The sequence below is a fragment of the Symphalangus syndactylus genome, chromosome 2 (assembly GCF_028878055.3).
Source record: "Symphalangus syndactylus isolate Jambi chromosome 2, NHGRI_mSymSyn1-v2.1_pri, whole genome shotgun sequence".
Classification (NCBI taxonomy): Eukaryota; Metazoa; Chordata; class Mammalia; order Primates; family Hylobatidae; genus Symphalangus; species Symphalangus syndactylus.
In genome coordinates, this window is record NC_072424.2 from 113281110 (window position 1) to 113302683 (window position 21574).

The 21574-nt window shown below is 37.1% G+C and overlaps 1 protein-coding gene across 15 annotated transcripts in view; it reads right to left on the reverse strand.

Annotated features, from left to right (window-relative positions):
• AHI1 (Abelson helper integration site 1) overlaps positions 1-21574 on the reverse strand; it is a 220960-nt gene that overhangs the window by 184166 nt on the left and 15220 nt on the right. For all 15 annotated transcript variants that reach the window (XM_055264859.2, XM_063631260.1, XM_063631258.1 and 12 more), the window contains 3 exons: positions 5811-5864; positions 4055-4611; positions 1337-1518 (listed from right to left, as the gene is read on the reverse strand). In XM_055264859.2, coding sequence (XP_055120834.2) covers positions 1337-1518; positions 4055-4611; positions 5811-5864 — 793 coding nt within the window. The remainder of the gene's footprint in view (positions 1-1336; positions 1519-4054; positions 4612-5810; positions 5865-21574) is intronic.

Sequence of the window (21574 nt, forward strand, 5' to 3'; positions counted from 1 at the left end):
GCAACAGTAGTATAAATCTTACAAAATTAACATTGAGTAAAAAAAGTCAGGCACAAAGAGCATAGTATTTATCATTCTATTCATATTAAAGTATAAAAATAAGCAAAAATAAACTCTCTTAGATGTCAAGGTAGTGGTTACTCCCATAGGGCAACTAATGGGAAGGTGATTTTTCTGGGTGCTAATGATGTTCTGTTTCCTAATTTAGCTAATGATTTTACAGGTACGTTCAGTTTGTGAAAAAACTTTAAAAATATGTATATGAGTATACTACTTAGTGCTTTATAAAACAAGTATACTGCTTAGTGCTTTTCTATATATATCTATATACATATTATGCTTCAACAAAAGATTTTAAAATTTTAATTATAGAAACCACAAAACATCATCACTTACATCTTCTAATGAATAAGTACCATAAAATCTAAAATTGCCCATTTTAATCCCAATTTTTGGCCAATCAAATGGAAACTGAAAGACTAAAAAAGGATGTATGAGTAGAAAAGAACATGTAAAGAAAAATAAGAGAAAACAAACAAGAAAAGGAGAAGACAGAAATCAACAAGGCAAAGAGAAAGTTGAGAAAGGAAAGAGAAGTGGTATTAGGCTGAGGAATTGGGAGGATACCATGCTGGACAGGATGCAGCCTTAACATCAGAAAGGTTTATTGGCTGCTGACCATTTATAGCTTTCAACAACTGAGTCCTAACCATTTAGCGGATGTAAACTCAATGGTTTAAAGAAGAAATCCTCTATGCCACAATAGCAACTACAAAGTCAATATCATTTTAGAGTTGAATTTAAAGTATGTCAAGAATCTGAGTAGGTCAGGCATGGTGGCTCATGCCTATAATCCCAGCATTTTGGGAGGCTGAGGCAGGCGGATCACTTGAGGTCATGAGTTCGAGACCAGGTTGGCCAACGTGGTGAAACCCCATCTCTACTAAAAATACAAAAATTAGCCGGGTATGGTGGCGTGCATCTGTAATCCCAGCTACTCAGGAGGCTGAGGCAGGAGAATCGCTTTAACCTGGAAGGTGGAGGTTGCAATGAGCAGAGATTGTGCCACTGCATTCCAGCCTGGGAGACAGAGTAAGACGCCATCTCAAAAAAATAAAAATCAGAGAAGACTCAAGTGATACAAACTCATCAGAGACCCACAGCTACAAATACATGTGTACTTTAATCTAGATGAATTCAAGAACAAGTACCAAATATCCTATATTGAATTATTTTCAAGTATACCCATCAGCTTTAGTTTTTAAGGGCTAAAATTCCTAGAATCAAGTTATTTCTACCAACGTACACAATTTTTCATTTAATTTGTATAGCAAACCTGCTTTAGTCTTCTTTTTTGTTTTTTTTCGTTTAGGTTTTGTATCATCTTGCATGCTGTCTTCTGTGCTTTGTTCCATTGAGCTTATTTCATCATCTTGATGAGAATCTGAAGAAACTGGTCTAACTGAAGATTCTTTCTTTTGTTCACCTTCAACTGTGTCACCAGAGATGGTCAATGTACTACAAATATAATCCAAGTATCAGCCATTACAGATATATTATTATTATAATTATTATTATTCATGATGCAACAGAGTGAACAGTAAATAGGAGCAAAGACAATCCTAAAATCACTATTATTGTCTCTTGAGAGATGCATATATTTTCTTATACACTAAAATGGTTAGCTGTCAAATAGGTATCATAGATGGTATTTTATACTTCATGAGGAGTTACACGATTCAACTAAAACTGAGCTCTAAACCCCAGGGGAAGGGGAAACTGTATTAATATTTTATGAGCAATTCATCTCTCTTTACATAGGACTTATCAAAGCATGCCCACCCTGCTGCCAAGTAAATGATTGATCAACCAATTTTTAAATTACCTTATTTAAAGGTATAAAGAGTATTCTAGGTTTGTTCTGTCTTCAAGAGGCTTCACATGCACAACTTTTGATTTCTCTTTTTTCTTTCTTTCTTTTTAAGACTGCGTTTTGCTCTGTCGCCCAAGTTGGAGTGCAGTGGTACAATCATAGCTCACTGCTGCCTCAACCTCCCAGGCTCCAGCAATCCTCCCACTTCTGCCTCCCAAATAGCTGAGACTACAGGCACATGCCACCATGCCTGGCTAATTTTTGTACTTTTTGTAGAGATGGAGTTTCACCATGTTGCTCAGGCAGGGATTTCTAGGTAAAAATTAATTTCTTTTATTTTCTGGCAGGCCTCTGGTGAGTCACTACATTTTCAGAAGGCTATTACTAAAATTAAAATCTATATCACATGAACTAGTAAATGGTTAAGAAATAGCAACCCGGAAGCATACTGAGTTTCAGAAAAACCAGCCTACTAACATTTTAATGTATGAAGTAAAAAATCTGCATGTAAATAATAAAAAATTAATTTCCAATATTTTTAGTCATGTTTCAAAAAAAAATGGGTTGAGGAAAATATAAGACTAGAGAAATAGTTCAAATTAGTCATTCCAGAAAGCCATTCTATTTGATCACATCACCAAACCCTGTTCTTTAAGAACAGCTACCCTTTGCATGCCACTGTCACATGTTACTTAAAATTCATGAGCTAACCCTATTTCATATTGACTATGCCTTACCAGTCTACCACAGAGGTGGTAGCTGTGAGAAGGAAGATTTATAGTATACTACCGTAGGAAGCCTCTAAGATGGACCTCACTGATCCCCACCTCTTCACATGCATGTCTTTGTGTAATCCCCTTTCTTTTGTGTGTGGGCTGGACTAGTGACTTACTTCTAACAGACAGAATATGATAAAAGTAATGAATGCCACTTATAAGATTAGGTTCCCAAAAAGACTGTGACTTCTGTCTTGCTCTCACTCTCTCAGAGCCCTTGGTCTGGGGAAGCAAGTGGCCATGTTGTGTGTAGACCATATGGAGGAAGTCCATGTGGCAAGGAACTGGTATACCTGGCCCAAAGCCAGTCAGGACCTGAGGCCTACCAACAACCACATGAATGAGCTTAGAACTGGATCTTCTAAGGCCTTCTAACGGCTATGTCACTTGACAGATCCTCCCCTAGTCAAGGCTTGAGGTGACTTCAGTCCCGGCTAACATCCTGATTGCAACCTGTGATTGACAGAGACCCAGTGTGAAGTCACTCCCAGATTGCTGGCCCACAGAAACTGTGAGACAATAAATGCTTGTTGTCTTAAGCTGCTAAATTCTGGGATCATCTTTTTAATGGAGCAACAGATAACTAATATATACTATCATGTCCCTGCAGCAACTTGGTTTGCCATATCTTTATTACCACTGGTCACCTAGCTTTTGAAAAGACGGGAATTATTTTTGGCTGAGGGCTTTAGGGGAAATTGATCCTGAATGCCAAGGAATAGTCACATATAGAATGTTCCCACCTCAAGTTGTTTCTCTAGAGGAGAACTGCAGGGGGGAATAACGTTAATTACAGCAGTTAAAAAGCATTTTTATCTTATTGTTTTCTCCAAATAGAAAACATATAAATATGTGTATGTTCACTTAACCTCACACTCTATATACAAGTACATACATATATAAGCATCATATAGAGAAAAAGATTAGAATACCAAATTGCCAACAGTGATTATCTTTGAATAGTTTTTCTACAATGAGCTAATGTTATTTGTCTAAGAAAAAAAGTTATATTTATATATCCAAACAGGTATTTGTAACTCAAAAAAGGGGAAGTAATTAGGTTTCTATTACTTTGAAAGCAGATGTAAGTGAGTAGTTCAGGGAAGGGACAAGGTTCTGGCTCAGCCTCTTACTAGTTCTGTACTTCCATTTCCTCATCAGCAAGATAGGAAGAATATTACTTTTCCTCATAAGATTGTCAAAAGAATTAAATGACTTAATTCTTGTAAAGCACCTAGTACATAGTAAGGTGTTATGTAAAAGTTAGCTGTTCTTATCTTAGTGCCAATATCTCCAAATAAAAGCCTAAGAATTTTCTTTGTTAAACCACAGATAATGTTCAAAACCTGAAAATAATAGAGTGTTTTTCTAAGAGGATATTTTACATTTATCAATGTAAAAATACCTTGTTTCAGCTTTAAAGACTGGAACTTCCTTTTTCTTTTTCCTTTTTTCACTGCTCGATTTGTCATCATGGAATAAAGTATCTGAGGGAAAGTAAGTCAACTGTTCTTTCAGTTTCTTTCTTATTTTCTTCTTAATCTCTTTTGCCATTTCTTCAGTTACATGGCACTGATATGCTTGCATCAATTCTTCGTCCTCTTCTAAATCATTCTCTTCTCTTCCCTCATTTGCCTTCTCACTTTTCTGATGATCGACGCCTGGCTGTGGCTTTGTATGCGTTTTCTGGTGTGTAGAATCAACCTTCTTCTCAGGAGTTTCTGGTTTCATGTCTTGTGTAGCCAACTGGCGCACCATCTTTATCACCTTTTTATTTGGCTTTCCTTGTTTGTCTTCCTCTACACTAGCATCACCATTAGGATTTTCATTTGCTGACTGTGTGTTCCTCAATTTGTTTTTAGTGACTCTCATGCTTTTCTTCAGGTTGTTAGTGTTAGCAGCACTTACATCATCACTTGTAGTTTCTTTAATATGGGGAAGATTGCTTCTAATAGTGTCAGGCTAGGAAAAGAAGACATGATAACAAAGTTTCAGTTACACATAGATTAGTTATAAAAAGAAAAACCTAATAATTAATATTTGACAATGTGGAATTATTGGGAGGATTATTTAGTTTTTCACCTGGACATAGTGAAACTATTTTAGAGCATTTGAGTACTCTCATAATTTATGCTTCCAGAACTGGATTAGTAATCTCTGAATGTAACTTCAGATTAAATGAGTTAATTAATTGACATGGGAAAAAAGTACTTAAGGCCCTATAAGAAGTGAATTAATCGCTCAACTCTCAAATGCTATTTTCCTCATGATCTACACTCTAATATAATTAATAGATATTTAAGAAATTGCTAAAAGAGCCATTGAATGTGACATTTCAGGTTACCCAATAGGAAATATACATGGGTCATTTATTTTGCTTCATAATTACACTCTAAAACCAAAAATCTACAGCTCTAAGATCACCCTACAGTAAATCTAAGTGTATCACTAAAATGCTGCTAAATATTACATATTAAGTTAAATCCAATGACAGACTAAGCACAATCTGGTACCTCTCTCCCCAATTAAAATTATTTAAAATGAGACATATTTTTAATAGAAAAAAATAAATAAGGATAAGAGTCAAGTAATATAAGGAGGAGGAGGAGGGGATAAACCAGAGGATGACCAATCAAGGAGCTGGGATGAACAGCTCTGTTTCCCACCTCCATTTGTGTTGACTTTCACCCAAGGGATTAAGCATCCCAGCACAGAGAGAAAGGGCAGTATGCTTCAGGTAGGGATAATTCCCATAAACTGCAGAGGCAGACCATGTCAAAAACAACCAACAAGGAAGAGAAGAGAGATTCTCAAATGTAAACATGGCTTGACAACTGAAAATTAACAAACACTAAAGGAAGGCAGCACAATGAAGGAAAGCCACCAAATAAAACACAATAAATAAATGAACACCAAAGGAAAATACATATCATATATAAGAATTTAAAATAAGTATAATTAATATTAATAAAGAAATGCAAAAGCATACTGGAGCAAGAAAACCCAACTGCTGATATTAAAATAAAATTCTGAATGATAGAAATAAAAGTTTAACTGATGTGTTGAAAAACAGAATGGACAAAAACTGACTGTGTATTCCTCAATTTGTTTTTAGTGACTCTCATGCTCTTCTTCAGGCTGTTAGTGTTAGCAGTACTTACATCATCACTTGTAGTTTCTTTAATATAGTGAGGATTGCTTCTAATAGTGTCAGGCTAAAAAAGAAGACATAATAAAGTTTCAGCTAAGCGTAGATTAGTTGTATAAAGAAAAACCCAATAATTAATGTTCAACTATGTGGAATTATTGGGAAGATTATTTAGTTTTTTACCTGGACATAGTGATACTATTTTAGAGCATTTGATGAGTACTCTCATAATTTATGCTTCCAGAATTTCATTAATAATCTCTGAATGTAACTTCAGATTAACATTTTGGCTTAACACTTTGGATTCATTTTGTCGTGCTGAATGTCACATTGTAATGTATGAACATTACATGTTAACATTCGGTGCTACAAGATGAATCTAAAATCAAAATGAAGAAATGTGCCAGAAATGAATAAATTTAACAATACATACTGGAGTTTGATCTTTGAAACTCCCCATATTTTAAAAGTAGTTTAAAAATATCCAATGTATATAAAAAGGTGATTTAAAAAATGCTGAAAGAACTAGTATCCCAATACATATCTAAGATTTTACCATCTCTAAGACTCTTTTGCTCACCTAAAATATATATATTTCCAAATTCTGTTCTTTGAGGGTGAATTATGATGCCATAGCCTCCAAAAAAACTTCACTAATCAAATCTAATAAAAATAACATTTCTCTTAGAAGTTTATTTTCACATGTTCTGTTTTAGAAGCAACATTTAATTTAAAACACTAAAAATAGATAAATAAATAAGGAAAAAAACCCAGAAAATACACACACACACACACACACACACACACACACACACACACACAACCCAAAGCTAGCAGAAGACAAGAAATAACCAAGATCAGAGCAGAAATGAAGGATACAGAGACACAAAAACCCTTTAAAAAAATCAATAAGGCTGGGCATGGTGGCTCACGCCTATAATCCCAGCAGTTTGGGAGGCTGAGGCAGGCAGATCACATGAGGTCAGGAGTTCAAGATCAGCCTGGCCAACATGGTGAAACCCTATCGCTATCAAAAATACAAAAATTAGCCAGGCGTGATGGTGCACACCTGTAATCTCAGCTACTTGGAAGGCTGAGGCACAAGAATCACTTAAGAGAAGAATCAAATAGACACAGTAAAAAATGATAAAGGGGATATCACCACTGACCCACAGAAATGCAGACAACCAACAAAGAATACTATAAACACCTTTATGCAAATAAACTAGAAAATCTAGAAGAAATGGATAAATTCCTGGACGCATACACCCTCCCAAGACTGAACCAGGAAGAAGTTGAATCCCTGAATAGACTAATAACAAGCTCTGAAATTGAGGCAGTGATAAATAGCCTACAAACAAACAAGCGAAAAAAGTCCAGGACCAGATGGATTTACAGCTGAATTCTACCAGAGGTACAAAATGGAACTGGTACCATTTCTACTGAAACTATTCCAAGCAATTGAAAAGGAGGGACTACTTCCTAACTCATTTTATGAGAACAGCATCATCCTGATACCAAAACCTGGCACAGACACGACAAAGAAAGAAAAAAAGGTTAAGGCCAATATCCCTGACGAACATTGATGCAAAAATAATCAACAAAATACTGGCAACTAAATCCAGCAGCACATCAAAAAGCTTATCCACCACCATCAAGTTGGTTTCATCCACGGTATGCAAGGCTGGCTCAACATACGCAAATCAATAAACATAACTAATCACATGAACAGAACTAAAGACAAAAACCATATGATTATCTGAATAGACACAGGAAAGGCCTTTGATAAAATTCAACATTGCTTCATGTTAAAAACTCTCAATAAACAAGGTACTTACGGAACATACCTCAAAATAAGAGCCATTTATGACAAATCCACAGCCATACTGCCCAAAGTAATTTATAGATTCTACACTATTCTTATTAAACTACCACTGACATTCACAGAATTAGAAAAAACTACTTTAAAATTCATATAGAACCAAAAAAGAGCCTGTATAGCAAAGACAATCCTAAACAAAAAGAACAAAGCTGGAGGCATCACACTACCTGACTTCAAACTATACTGGAGTAACCAAAACAGCATGGTACAGGTACAAAAACAGACATATAGAGCAATGGAACAGAAATGAGATCTCAGAAATAAGACTACACATCAACCATCTTATATTTGACAAACCTGACAAAAACAAGCAACAGGGAAAGGATTCCCTATTTAATAATGGTGCTCGGAAAACTGGCTAGCCATATGCAGAAAATTGAAACTGGACCCCTTCCTTACACCTTATACAAAAATTAACTCAAGATAGATTAAACACTTAAATGTAAAACCCAAAACTATGAAAACCCTAGAAGAAAATCTAGGCAATACCATTCAGGACATAGGCACAGGCAAAGATTTCATAACAAAAATGTCAACAGCAACTGCAATAAAAGCAAAAATTGACATATGGGATCTAATTAAACTAAAGAGCTTCTGCACAGAAAAAGGAACTATTATCAGAGTGAACAGACAACCTACAGAAAGGGAGAAAATTTTTGTAATCTATCCATTTGACAAAGGTCTAATATCCAGAATCTACAAGGAACTTAAACAAATTTATAAGAAAAAAACAAACAACCCCATAAAAAAGTGGGCAAAGGATATGAACACACACTTCTCAAAAGAAGCCATTTATGTGGCCAACAAACATGATAAAAAGGTCAGCATCACTGATGGTTAGAGAAATGCAAATCAAAACCATAATGAGATAACATCTCACACCAGTCAGAATGGCAATTATTAAAGTCAAGAAACAACAGATGCTGGTGAAGCTACAGAGAAATAGGAATGCTTTTACACTGTTGGTGGGAATGTAAATTAGTTCAACCATTGTGAAAGACACTGTGGCCATTCCTCAAAGACCTAGAACCAGAATTACTATTTGACCCAGCAATCCCACTACTGGGTGTATAACCAAAGGAATATATATCATTCTATTATAAAGATACATACATGGGTATGTTCACTGCAGCACTATTCACAATAGCAAAGACAAGAAATCAACCCAAATGCACACTGATGATAGACTGGATAAAGAAAATGTGGTACATATACACCAAGGAATACTAGGCAGCCATAAAAAGGAACGAGATCATGTCCTTTGCAGGGACACGGATAAAACGCAGGAACAGAAAACCGAACACTGCATGTTATCACTTATAAGTGGGAGCTGAACAGTGAGAACACACGGACACAGGGAGAGGAACAACAAACACTGGGGCCTGTGAGGGAGTTTGAGGGGAGGGAGAGCATCAGGATAAACAGCTAATGCATGTGTGGCTTAATACCTAGGTGATGGGTTGATAGGTTTGTTACCTATGTAACAAACTTGCAAGTCCTACACATGTATCCCAGAACATAAAATAAAATAACATATTTAAAAATTGCTATTTGTTTCAGAATCTTCTTTTTGTTTTCTATGTATTTATTCATACCTCAATAACCTTGAATTTCCATTATGTTAAAATGGGGCATATGCAAATTTTTATTTCTACTTTTTCAGTGAGTACCAATAATGTAGCACCAATATATACAAATTGTGAGGATACTCCTGAAGGAAATAATTAGAAAAAGAGCTAGTCAGGAATTAGAAAGAGAAAATTATGGTCTCAAGGAAAAAAATTTAAAATTGAAACTCCAGGCAAGCTAATAGGAAAAGGCTGTTTTTTTGTTTATTTACTACTGATCTGTCGGCCTTTGCACTAATAACATTAATTTTATGACTTAATACTTATTATTAATTATTAATTTGTCTTTTCCTTTAGTTCTGTTTTTTAAATACTGCAGTGAATGAAGTTCCCAGAGTATCTTCAGTAGCATCTCCACTTTTCATAGCATTATACTGATATTTTCATTGCTTTTTAAATAGCCTGTTTTTGTGGTTTTGATTTCTTTTTCCCCTCTAACAGCTTTATGGGATAAATTCCCAAGTAGTTAGTAAATTATAAACTTCTGTTAACTTCTAGTTGTACTGTACTATTGTTTAAAAAAAAAAGTTTCCTTTGTGGAATTCAACAGTTTCATGGATCAAATTATGTTTGAATTTTGAAACGTCCCAAATACATTTGCACATTCATGTTCCTATTGTATCTTTGCCCATCTTTTACCTCTTTAAACGGTTCAGGTTTTTTTTTGCTTTGGTTTGTCTGCTATTAAAATCAGCTTTATTAAGATATAGCTTACATCAATAAAATTTGCCCATTTAAATTGTATAATTAAATGAACTTTGGCAAATGTATACAGTCATGTGACCACCACCATAATCATGACATTGAATATTTCCATCATTCTACATGTCCTGTTAGAGTCAACGCCTTCCCTCCATGCTCTGTCCCTACTCAACCACTGATCTGGTATCACAAAAGCTTTGCCTTGTCTAGACTTTCACATAAATGAAATTATACCATCTACAGCCTTTTGTGTCTGGTTTCCTTCATTCAGCACAAAGCTTTTAGGATTCATCCATGTTGCTATATTTATAGCAGTTTATTCCCTTTTTGTGCAGTAGTATTCCATTGTGCAGTTACATGCCACATTTTGTTTCTCCATACACCAATTAATAGATGTGAATGATTTCCAGTTTTGTGCTAGTATTAGATACGTTTTCATTTCTCTTGGGTAAATACCCAGAAGAGGAATGGCTGTGCTACATGGTAAGTAGATATTTAACTTATTAAACAATTGCCAAACAGCTTCTCAAACTGGCTGTACTATTTTGCATTTTTATCAGCAATTTCTAAGAGTTCCAGTTACTTACCATTCTTGTCTGCACTTAATACTTCCAATTTTTGTTTTGTAGCTGTTGTATTAGGTGTGCAACAGTACCTCAGTATTGTTTTAAACTGCATTTTCCTAATTACTATGACAGCAGGACTCTTTACATATGCCTATTTGCTATCTACAGCTGTTCTTTGGTTAAGTGTCCGAATCTTTTGCCCTTTTTTATTAGGCTGTTTGTTTTCATATCAGAGAGCTGTAAGAGCTCTTAAAATATTCTAGATACAACATTTTATCAGATAGTGCTTGAAAAATATTTTATCCAAACCTATGGCTATAAACCATTTTCATTTTTGTAGCAATGCTTTCAATTTTCACAAAGTCCAATTTAGCCCTTTTTTCTTTTATGGTTCATGTTTTTGTATACTGAGAAATCTTTGCTTAACCCAAGGTTACAATTATCCTATGTTTCTCTTATAAGTTCTACAGTTTTAGCTCTTAAATATGTCTTTGATCTACTTCTAGTTAATTTTTAAACTGACATGATCCCAAGTTTATTATATATGAATATCTGATTGTTCCAGGACCATTTGTTGAAGATTATCCTTTCCTTTAGTGAATTACCTTGGCAACTTTGTCAAGAGTCAATTGAACATATATATTTGAATCTATTTCCATACCCTATTCTGCTCTACTGATTTATATGCCTATCTTTATGACAATTCCAGATTGTCTTCATCACTATTGCTTTATAATGAGTTTTGAAACAGAAAGTGTAATTCCAACTTTGTTCTTCTTTTTCAAAATTGTTTTGGCTATTCTAGGTCTGTTGTTTACATTTCCCAATAAATTTCTGATTTTTTGACTACTTGTTCTATTAATTTCTGAGAGAGGATACTGACATATCTAACTATAATTGCTGATTTGTCTATTTCTCATTTAGATTTTCAAGAAAAAAAAAGTCTCCTGACATATTGATTATGATTGAATTAAATCAACAGATCATTTGTCAGAGAATGGACATTTGACAATGTTGATTCTTCTGATCCATGAACATGATTATTTACTTAGGTCTTTATTTTCAGCACTCTGAGGGGTTCAGTGTACAGCTCTTGCACATTTTTGATAAATTCATCCCTGAATGCTACACATTTTTTTCTATTACAAATCATTTTAAAATTTAATTTCAAGTGATTCATTACTGGTATAGAAATACAATTGGTTTTTACACATTGACCATATATTCTGCTAAGCTCCCTAATACAGACGGTCCCTGAATCACAATGGTTCTATTTATGACGGTTCGACTCACGATTTTTTTGACTTTATGATGGTGCATGAACAACACACATTCAGTAGAAACCATACTTCCAAGTATCTATACAATTATTCTGTTATTCACTTTCAGTATAGTATCTAATAAATTATGTGAGATATTCAACACTTTATTACAAAATAGGCTTGGTATTAATTTTGCACAACTGTAGGCTAATGTAAATGTTCTGAGCACACTAAAGGTAGGCTAGGTCAAGCTCTGATGCTTGGTTGCTTAGGCGTATTAAATATATCTTCAACTTACAAACTTCCAGTTTACAAAGGACATAATCCCATCATAAGAACCATCTGTAACTTCTAGTAGCACTTTTTTGTAGATTTTTTTGGGATATTAACATAGACAATTATGTCATCTGTGAATACACAGTTTACTTCTTCCTTTACAATCTGTATGCCTTTAAAAATTGCATTACTGCATTCATCAGAGTCTCTAATACAATTGTGAATACACACAGTGACTGGCACATGCTCAGGCTTAGAGCAAAAGCATTCAGTTTTGTGCCATTAAGCATGATGCTAGCTGCAGATTTTTTAGATGTCCTTTATTAGGTTGAGAAAGTTAGTCTTTTTTTTTTTTTTAGACGAGTCAAATGCAGTACTGAGAGTATGAGTAGAATGAGGAGTTCAATCTGTAACTGACTGTGAACAATCCATTGAGATAACTCATTACCTTAGACAAGTCTCATCTATTGCTGGTTTAAGAATGAGTAATAAATGTTGTCTTTTTTCTCCATTTATTGAGATGATCTAATGGTTTTCTAATTCAATCTTTGGATATGGTGAATTACACTGGATGCTTTTTTTTTTTTTTTTGAGACGGAGTCTCGCTCTGTTGCCCAGGCTGGAGTGCAGTGGCGCAATCTCGGCTCACCGCAAGCTCCACCTCCCGGGTTCACGCCATTCTCCTGCCTCAGCCTCCTGAGTAGCTGGGACTACAGGCGCCCACCACCACGCCCGTCCAATTTTTTGTATTTTTAGTAGAGACGGGGTTTCACCATGTTAGCCAGGATGGTTTCAATCTCCTGACCTTGTGATCCACCTGCCTCGGCCTCCCAAAGTGCTGGGATTACAGGCGTGAGCCACCGTGCCCGGGATGCTTTTTCTAACGCCAAACTGACAGTGTATTCCTGACATAACTCCACCTAGACATGAGGTATTATCCTTTTTATAAGATCGATTTTCTACTATTTTGTTGAAGATGTTTGCCATCTATATTTAAAAGGGATTTTGGTATGTATTTTTCTTGCAATCTTTGGTTTTGGCAGCTGTGAAATTATTGCCCACAAAAAGGAGTGGACAAGGATCCCCTCTTATTTTACAGTCTGGAAGAGTCTGTATAGAATTGGTATTATTTTTTCATCAAATATTTGAGAAAAGTTACTAATGAAGCCACCTGAGAGTAGTTTCCTTTGACAGAAGATTTTTAACTACAGATTCCATTTTTTTAAAAGATATATAATGTTCAAGTTATCTATTTGAGTGAGCTTCAGTAGTTTGTGCCCTTCATGTAATTTATACATTTCATCTAAACTGCTAAATTTATTGTCGTAAAGTTACTCATAATACTCTTATTATCCTTTTAAGGCCCATAGCATCTTAAGTGAATACCCTCTTATAATCCTGATATTGGCAATTTGCGTCTTCTTTCCTTGTTTCCCAATCAGCCTGGTCACAGGTAGTACAGAAAACCATTAACTCATGAGCCTGGGTTGCTAAAAAGCTGCAAATCCCAAGAAGGGCATATTTTTAGGACCAGTCCTTGAAATGTTGTCCTTGATAAGAGTGTTTCTAAATGCCTGAAGCCTTGGGCCACACTATAACAGTTTCACCAGAAAGCTTATGTTAGCCATGTGACTTATGGTGAACATGTGTTTTTGCTTTGGGGGTTTGGAGTCTGAGCAGCTGAGGTCAGTGACACATGCACTGAATGCTCTGCCTCTACACAAAGCCCACATAGCCCTCTACACAAAACCATGAACATCAAGGCTTGGGTGAGCTTACCTGGGTGGCAACACTGCACATTTTGTCACATGTTGTTGGAGGAATTAAGTGAATCCCTTGCAACTCTACTAGGGGGGTGCACCTGAAAGCTTGCACCTGGCTTCTCCCGGGCTGTGTCCCACGCACCTTTTCCCTTTGCTGATTTTAATCTGTATCCTTTTGCGGTAATAAATGGTGTGGGTATAACAGCTTTTGAGTCCTGTGAGTCTCTCTAGTGAATTATCAAGCCTGGGGATGGCCATGAAAACCCCCAACACATATGATAATCAATTTTATTACTGTTTTAAAAAATTGCATCTGGATTTACTGAGGTTTTCTATTTCACTGATTTATACTCTTCTTATTTCTATCCTGTATTTTGTCTAATTTGTTCTTCATACCTTTTTAAGGTGAAAGTTTCAATGATGGATCTCAGACCATTCCTCATTTTTAATGTAATGCTACAAGTTTCCTTCTAAGTAATGCTTCAGCAGCATTCCATAAATTTTGATATGCTGTAATTTCATTTTTAGTTAGTTCAAAATATGTTCTAATTCTTTTGTGTTTTCTTCTTCAATATATTGATCTGGGGTCTTACTGAACTTTCAAATATTTGGTGACACTGCAGATAACTTTTGGTTAACTATTTCTAATTTGATTCTGTTGTGGCCTAAGAAAATATTTTGTATTATTTTAAAATTTTCTTTTATATTTAAAATTTTTATTTAATTTTTACATATAAAATAAAGCTATGTAGACTTGTTTTATGGCCCAGAATGATGTCTGTCTTGGTGAATATTCCATATGCACTAGAAAACAATGAGTATTCTGTACTTGTTGGGTACAATGTTCTCATAAAACTCAACTCAAATTTGTCAATGTTACTGAAATCTACATTCTTACTGTTTTTTTACTACTTGTTATATCAATTTCTGAGAGAGGATACTAACATATCTAACTGTAATTGATTTATCTATTTCTCATTTCATTTCTATTGGTTTTTGCTTTGCATATTTTGAAGCTTTGTTATGAGTTTCATACACAGTTATATCCTTGATACTGACACCTTTATCATTAAAAAGATTTCTTTTTACCTTTGGCAATATTCTTTATTCTAAAATATACTTTCTCTGATATCAATATAACAACTCCAGTTTTTTTTTTTTTACTAGTGTTAGCATGGTATATGTTTTCATTCTTTAAATACTAACCTACCTATGCCCTTATATTGAATGCAAGTTTCTTACAGTCAACATATAGTTGGGTCTTATTTGCCAATCTGACACTTTCTACTTTTTATTTGGACCATCCACATTTAAATTATTCTTGATATTGCTGAGTTTAAATATACTATTCTATTATTTCCTTTCTGTTTGTCCTATTTGTTCTTTGTCTCTTTGTCCTCTTTTTTTTTTTTCTTTGAGACAGAGTCTCACTCTGTCACTCAGGCTGGAGTGCAGTGGTGTGATCTCAGCTCACTGCAAACTCCACCTCCCGGGTTCATGCCATTCTCCTGCCTCAGCCTCCCGAGTAGCTGGGACTACAGGCGCCCAACACCATGCCCAGCTAATTTTTTGTATTTTTAGTAGAGACGGGGTTTCACTGTGTTAGCCAGGATGGTCTCTATCTCCTGACCTCATGATCCACTTGCCTTGGCCTCCCAAAGTGCTGGGATTACAGGCGTGAGCCACCATGCCCGGCCCTCTTTGCCCTCTTTTCCAGCTATCTGTCTCAACAGATTTTTGTGATTCCATTGCATCATTATTGGCTTTTTAGCTATCCTTTTAAAACAAATTTATGAAGACTCTAGGTTTTATAATACACATATTTAGCTTCTCATTGTTGCTATGGTTTGGCTCTGTGTCTCCACCCAAATCTCATGTTGAATTGTAATTTCCACGTGTTGAAGGAGGGGCCTGGTGGGAGGTGACTGAATCATGGGGACAGATATCCCTTTGCTGTTCTTGTGATGGAGTTCTTGCAAGATCTGATTGTTTCAAAGTGTGTAGCATGTCCTCCTTCGTACTCTCTCTCTCTCTCTCTCCTGCTCTGGACATGTGAAGTCCATGCCCGCTTCCCCTTCACCTTCCACCATGAATATAAATTTCCTGAGGTCTCCTCAGCTATGCCTTCTGTATAGCCTGTTGAACTGTGAGTAATTAAACCTCTTTTCTCATAAACTACCCAGTCTCTGCTCTGTTGCCCAGGCTGGAATGCAGTGGTGTGATCTTGGCTCACTGCAGCCTCCGCCTCCCAGGTTCAAGTTGTTCTCCTGCCTCAGCCTCCTGAGTAGCTGGGACTACAGGCATGTGCCACCACACCTGGCTAATTTTTTTTATTTTTAGTACAGAGAGGGTTTCACCATGTTGGCCAGGCTAGTCACAAACACCTGACCTCAGGTGATCTGCCTACCTTGGCCTCCCAAAGTGCTGGGATTACAGGCACGAGCCACAGTGCCCAGCCTCAGGTAGTTCTTTAGAGCAGTGTGAGAACGGACTAATATGAAAATTGGTACCAGAGAAGTGGGGCATTGCTATAGATACCTGAAAATGTGGAAGTGACTTTGGAACTGGGTAACAGGCAAAAGATGGAACAGTTTGAAGGGCACAGAAGAAGACAGGAAGGTTTGGAACTTCATAGAGACTTGTTGAATGGTTATGACCAAAATGCAGACACTGATATGAACAGAGATGGCCAGGCTGACGAGGTCTCAGATGGAGATGAAGAACTTATTGAGAACTGGAGTAAAGGCCACTCTTGCTATGCTTTAGCAGAGACTGGCCGCACTGTGGCCCTGCTCTAGAGATATGTGGAGCACTGAACTTGAGAGAGATGATGTAGGGTATCTGGTGAAAGAAATGTCTAAGCAGCAAAGTGTTCAGATGTGGCCTAGTTGCTGCTAAAAAACTATGTTTATTTGCATAAAGAAAGAAATGACCTGAAGCAGGAATTTATATTTAAAAGGGAAGCAGAGCATGAAAGTTTGGAAAATTTGCAGCCTGATCAAGAGGTTAAAAAGAAAAACCAGTTTTCTGAGGAGGAATTCTAGGCTGCAGAAATGTGCATAAATAAAGAAAAGCCAAATGTTAATACACAGACAATGGGGAAAATGCCTCCAGGTCATTTCAGAGACCTCCACAGCAGCCCTTCCTATCACAGGCCTGGAAGCCTAGGAGGAAAAAAGTTTCATGGGCCAGGGCCAGGGCCAGGGCCTCGCTGCTCTGTGCAGCATTGAGACACGGGGCCCTGTGTCCCAGCTGCTCTGGCTCCAGCTGTGGCTAAAAGGGGCCAAGATACAGCTCAGGCTATTAATTCAGAGGTTCAGTGAAAGCCCCAAGTCTTGGCAGCTTCCATGTGGTATTGAGCCTGTGGGTGTGCAAAAGGCAAGAGTTGAGGTTTAGAAACCTCTGCCTACATTACAGAGGATGTATAGAAACGCTTGGATGTCCAGGTAAAAGTCTACAGCAGGGGTGGAACCCTCATGGAGAACCTCTACTAGGGCAGTGCAGAAGGGAAATGTGGGGTTAGAGCCCCCACACAGTCTCCACTGGGGCACTGCCTAGTAGATCTGTGAGAAGAGGGCCACTGTCCTCCAGACCTCAGAATTGTAGATCTAGATAGTTTGCACCATGCACCGGGAAAAGCCACAGGCACTCAATGCCAGCCAGTGAAAGCAGCTGCAGGGGCTGTACCCTGCAGAGCCACAGGGTAGAGCTGCCCAAGGCCTTGGGAGCCTACCCCTTGTGTCAGTGTCGTCTAGATGTGAGACATAGAGTCAAAGGAGATTATTTTGGAGCTTTAAAATTTAATGACTGCCCTGCTGGGTTCTGGACTTGCATGGGGCCTATAGCCCCTTTGTTTTGGCCAATCTCTCACTTTTGGAATGGGAGCATTTACCCAATCCCTGTCCCCACATCATATCTTGGAAGTAACTAACTTGTTTTTTATTTTACAGGCTCATAGATGGAAGAGACTTGCCTTGTGTCCGATGAGATTTTGGACTGTGGAATTTTGGGTTAACGTTGAAATAAGTTAAGATGTGGGGAACTGTTGAGAAAGCATGATTGTGTTTCGAAATGTGAGAAGGACATGAGATTTGGGAGGGGCCAGGGGTGGAATGATATGGTTTGGCTCTGTGTATCCATCCAAATCTCATGATGAATTACCACATGTTGAAAGAGGGGCTAGGTGGGAGGTGACTGAATCATGGGTGTCGACTTCCCTCTTGCTGCTCTCATGAGTTTAAAAAGAAAAACCAGTTTTCTGAGGAGGAATTCTAGGCTGCAGAAATGTGCATAAATAAAGAAAAGCCAAATGTTAATACACAGACAATGGGGAAAATGCCTCCAGGTCATTTCAGAGACCTCCACAGCAGCCCTTCCTTTCACAGGCCTGGAAGCCTGAGATTCTGTTGTTTGAAAGTGTGTAGCACTTCTCCCTTCGCTCACTCTCTCTCCAGCTCTGGCCATGTGAAGACTGTGCCTGCTTCCCATTCCACCATGACTGTAGTGTCTGGAAGCCTCCCCAGCCATGCCTCTCCAATACAGCGTGCTGAACTGTGAGGTGACTAAATCTCTTTTCTTCATAAATTACCCAGTCTCAGTTAGCTCTTTATAGTAGTGAGAGCAGACTAATACAATTTTCTACCATTAAATAATGCCACTTCACATACATTTTAAGAAATTCAGCCAGGAGTGGTGGCTCACGCCTATAATTGCAGCACTTTGGGAACACAAGGCAGGAGGATCACATGGACCCAGAAATTCAAGACCAGCCTGGGCAATACAGTGAGACCCTGTCTCTACAGAAAAAAACAAAAATCAGCCAGATGTGGTGGTGTGCACCTGTAGTCCCAGCTACTGAGGGTGTGGAGGTGGGAGAATTGCTTAAGCCCAGGAGGTCAAGGCTGCAGTGAGCTGTGCTCTCACCACTGCACTCCAGCCTGGGTGACAGAACAAGATCCTGTCTTTAAAAAAAAAAAAAAAAAGAAGAAAGAAACTCACAAAAGTATACTTCTATTTATTTTCTCCCATACTTTGTGCTATGTTGGTCTTATGCTCTGAACATTTGTCCTCTCAAAAACTCATGTTAAAATTTAGTCCTTAATTTGGCAGTACTGAAAGTTGGGGCCTTTTGGTGGTGATTGAGTCATGAGGACTTTGCCCTCATGAGTGGATTAATCCATCAATGGATTAACCAATTTATGGATTAATGGGCTAACGGATTAGGGCAGGGGTCCTCATGCCCCAGGCCTCAGGCCAGTACTGGTCCATGGCCTTTTACAAATCAGGCTACACAGCAGGAAGTGAGTAGTGGGTGAGAGCATTATTGGCTGAGCTCCACCTCCTGTCAGATCAACAGCAGCATTAGATTCTCATAGGAGCATCAACCCTATTATAAACAACGCATGCAAGAGACCCAGGTTGCACGTTCCTTATGAGTATCTAACTAATACCTGATGATCTGAGATGGAACACTTTCATCCTGAAACCATCCCCCTCGGCCCACTCCATGGAAAAATTGTGTTCCACAAAACTGGCCCCTGATGCCAAAAAGGTTGGGGACTGCTGGATTAGAGGATCATCATAACAGTGGGGCTGGTGGCTTTATAAGAAGCAGACTTGAGCTAACACATTCAGCCCCCTTGGCATATGATGCTCTGCACTGCCTTGGGACTGTAGAGTCCTCACCAGCAAAAAGGCTTTCATCAGATGTGAATCCTTGACCTTGGACTTCTCAGCCTTAAAACCTGTTAAGAAATAAATTCCTTTTCTTTATAAATTATGTTTCTGGTATTCTGTTATAAGCAACAGAAAACTAAGACAGTTGTTAAATCATTTACTTCTACAAATAAAGGTTGAATATCCCTTATCCAAAATGCTTGAGACAAAAAGCGTTTCAGATTTCTTTGGATTTTGTATATCTGCATTATATTTACTGGTTCAACATCCCTAATTTAAAATTCAAAATCCAAAATGCTCAAATGAGCATTTCCTTTGAACATATTCGTGCTCAAAATGTTGTGGATTCTTGACCATTTTGGATTTCAGATTAGGGATACTCAACGTTTATTATAAATCCTACAAAAAAACAACTAATTATTCTTGCTTTTAAAAAATATCTTTTAAAGAGATTTTTTAGTAAGAGAAAATCCTTCTATATCATGTTTACTATTTGTTGTGCTCTTCTTTTTTGTAAATCAAAATTTCCACTTGGTATTGTTGTCTTTTTTTTTTTTTTTTTTAACACTTTCTAGTACTACAGGTTTACTGACAAATTCTTTCAGCTTTTGTACACCTCAAAAAGTTTTTATTTCACCTTCACTTTTGCAAGGAGACATATTGCAAAAATGAAGGTGAAATAAAACCTTTTTGAGGACAGAGAATTTTAGGTTGACAATTTTTTTTTCATTATTTTAAAATATGGTTCCATTGTCTTTTAGCTAGAATAGTTTCTGATGAGAAGTCTGCTGTCATTATTCTCCTATATAAAATGTCTTCATTTTCTCTGGCTACTTTTAAGATTTCTAATTTATCCTTCATTTTCAGAAACTGTAGTATGATTTTTTCATATTTCTTCTGTTTATGACCTGTTGAGCTTCTCTGATCTGTGGGTGTATTGTTTCCACATAGTCTACAAAGTTTTTAGTCATTATTTCTTCCAACATATTCTGTCCCCACTCCTCAGTTTTCAAGTACACATAAGTTAAAATGTCTAATATTGTCCTATAGGTCATTGGTGTTCTCTTCTTCCTTCTCTCCAACTCCTATTCCAAAGGCCTTTTTTAGTGGTATGCTGTTAAACTCTCCAGTAAGGATAGGGCAGTATAAACAAAAAGCCTAGTCTAGTGTTTACCAACTTCCATGATGTAAGTATTCACATAAATAGCGAATTTTAAGTTACTAATGGTTTAACAACCAGTTTACAAAATTCCCTAATATTTAACAACCAGCTCTTATAAACCCAGACAGGCCATGCTAGCCCACCACTGCTTTTTTTTGTGTTTGATTTGAATAATTTATATCGTTATTTCTTGATGTTTACTGGTCATTTTAATGCATTGTCCAGTATGCTAATTGCATACAGTCAATTTAAAATTTTGAATACTGCTATTTTTTTAATCTGTAGAAGTATAATTTGGTCTTTGAAAATATGTTCTATTTCTTTCTTTTACATCTTTTTTATGTTTTCCTATTCCTCTCCTAGAGTCTGTTTCTATTGATTGACTTATCTTTTGGTAATGGGTCGGGTTATCTTTCTTTTTTTTAAATGCCTGGTAGATTTGATCAAATATCTGACATTATCAATTTTATATTGTTGGTGGCTGGATTTTGTTGGGAATCCTTAAATACCACTGGGCTTTGCTCTGGGATACAGTTAAATTACTTCAACCAGTATAATCCATTTAAGGCTTTTTTTTTTTTTTTTTTGAGACAGAGTCTCACTCTGTCACCTGAGCTGGAGTGCAGTGGTGCAATCTCAGCTCACTGCAACCTCCACCTGCCGGCTTCAAGTGATTCTCCTGCCTCGGCCTCCCAAATAGCTGGGACTACAGGTGCCTGCCACCACACCTGGCTACTTTTCTTTTGTATTTTTAGTAGAGATGGGGTTTCACTATGTTGGCCAGGCTGCTTTTGAACTCCTGACCTCGTGATCCGCCCATCTTGGCCTCCCAAAGTGCTGGGATTACAGGTGTGAGCCAC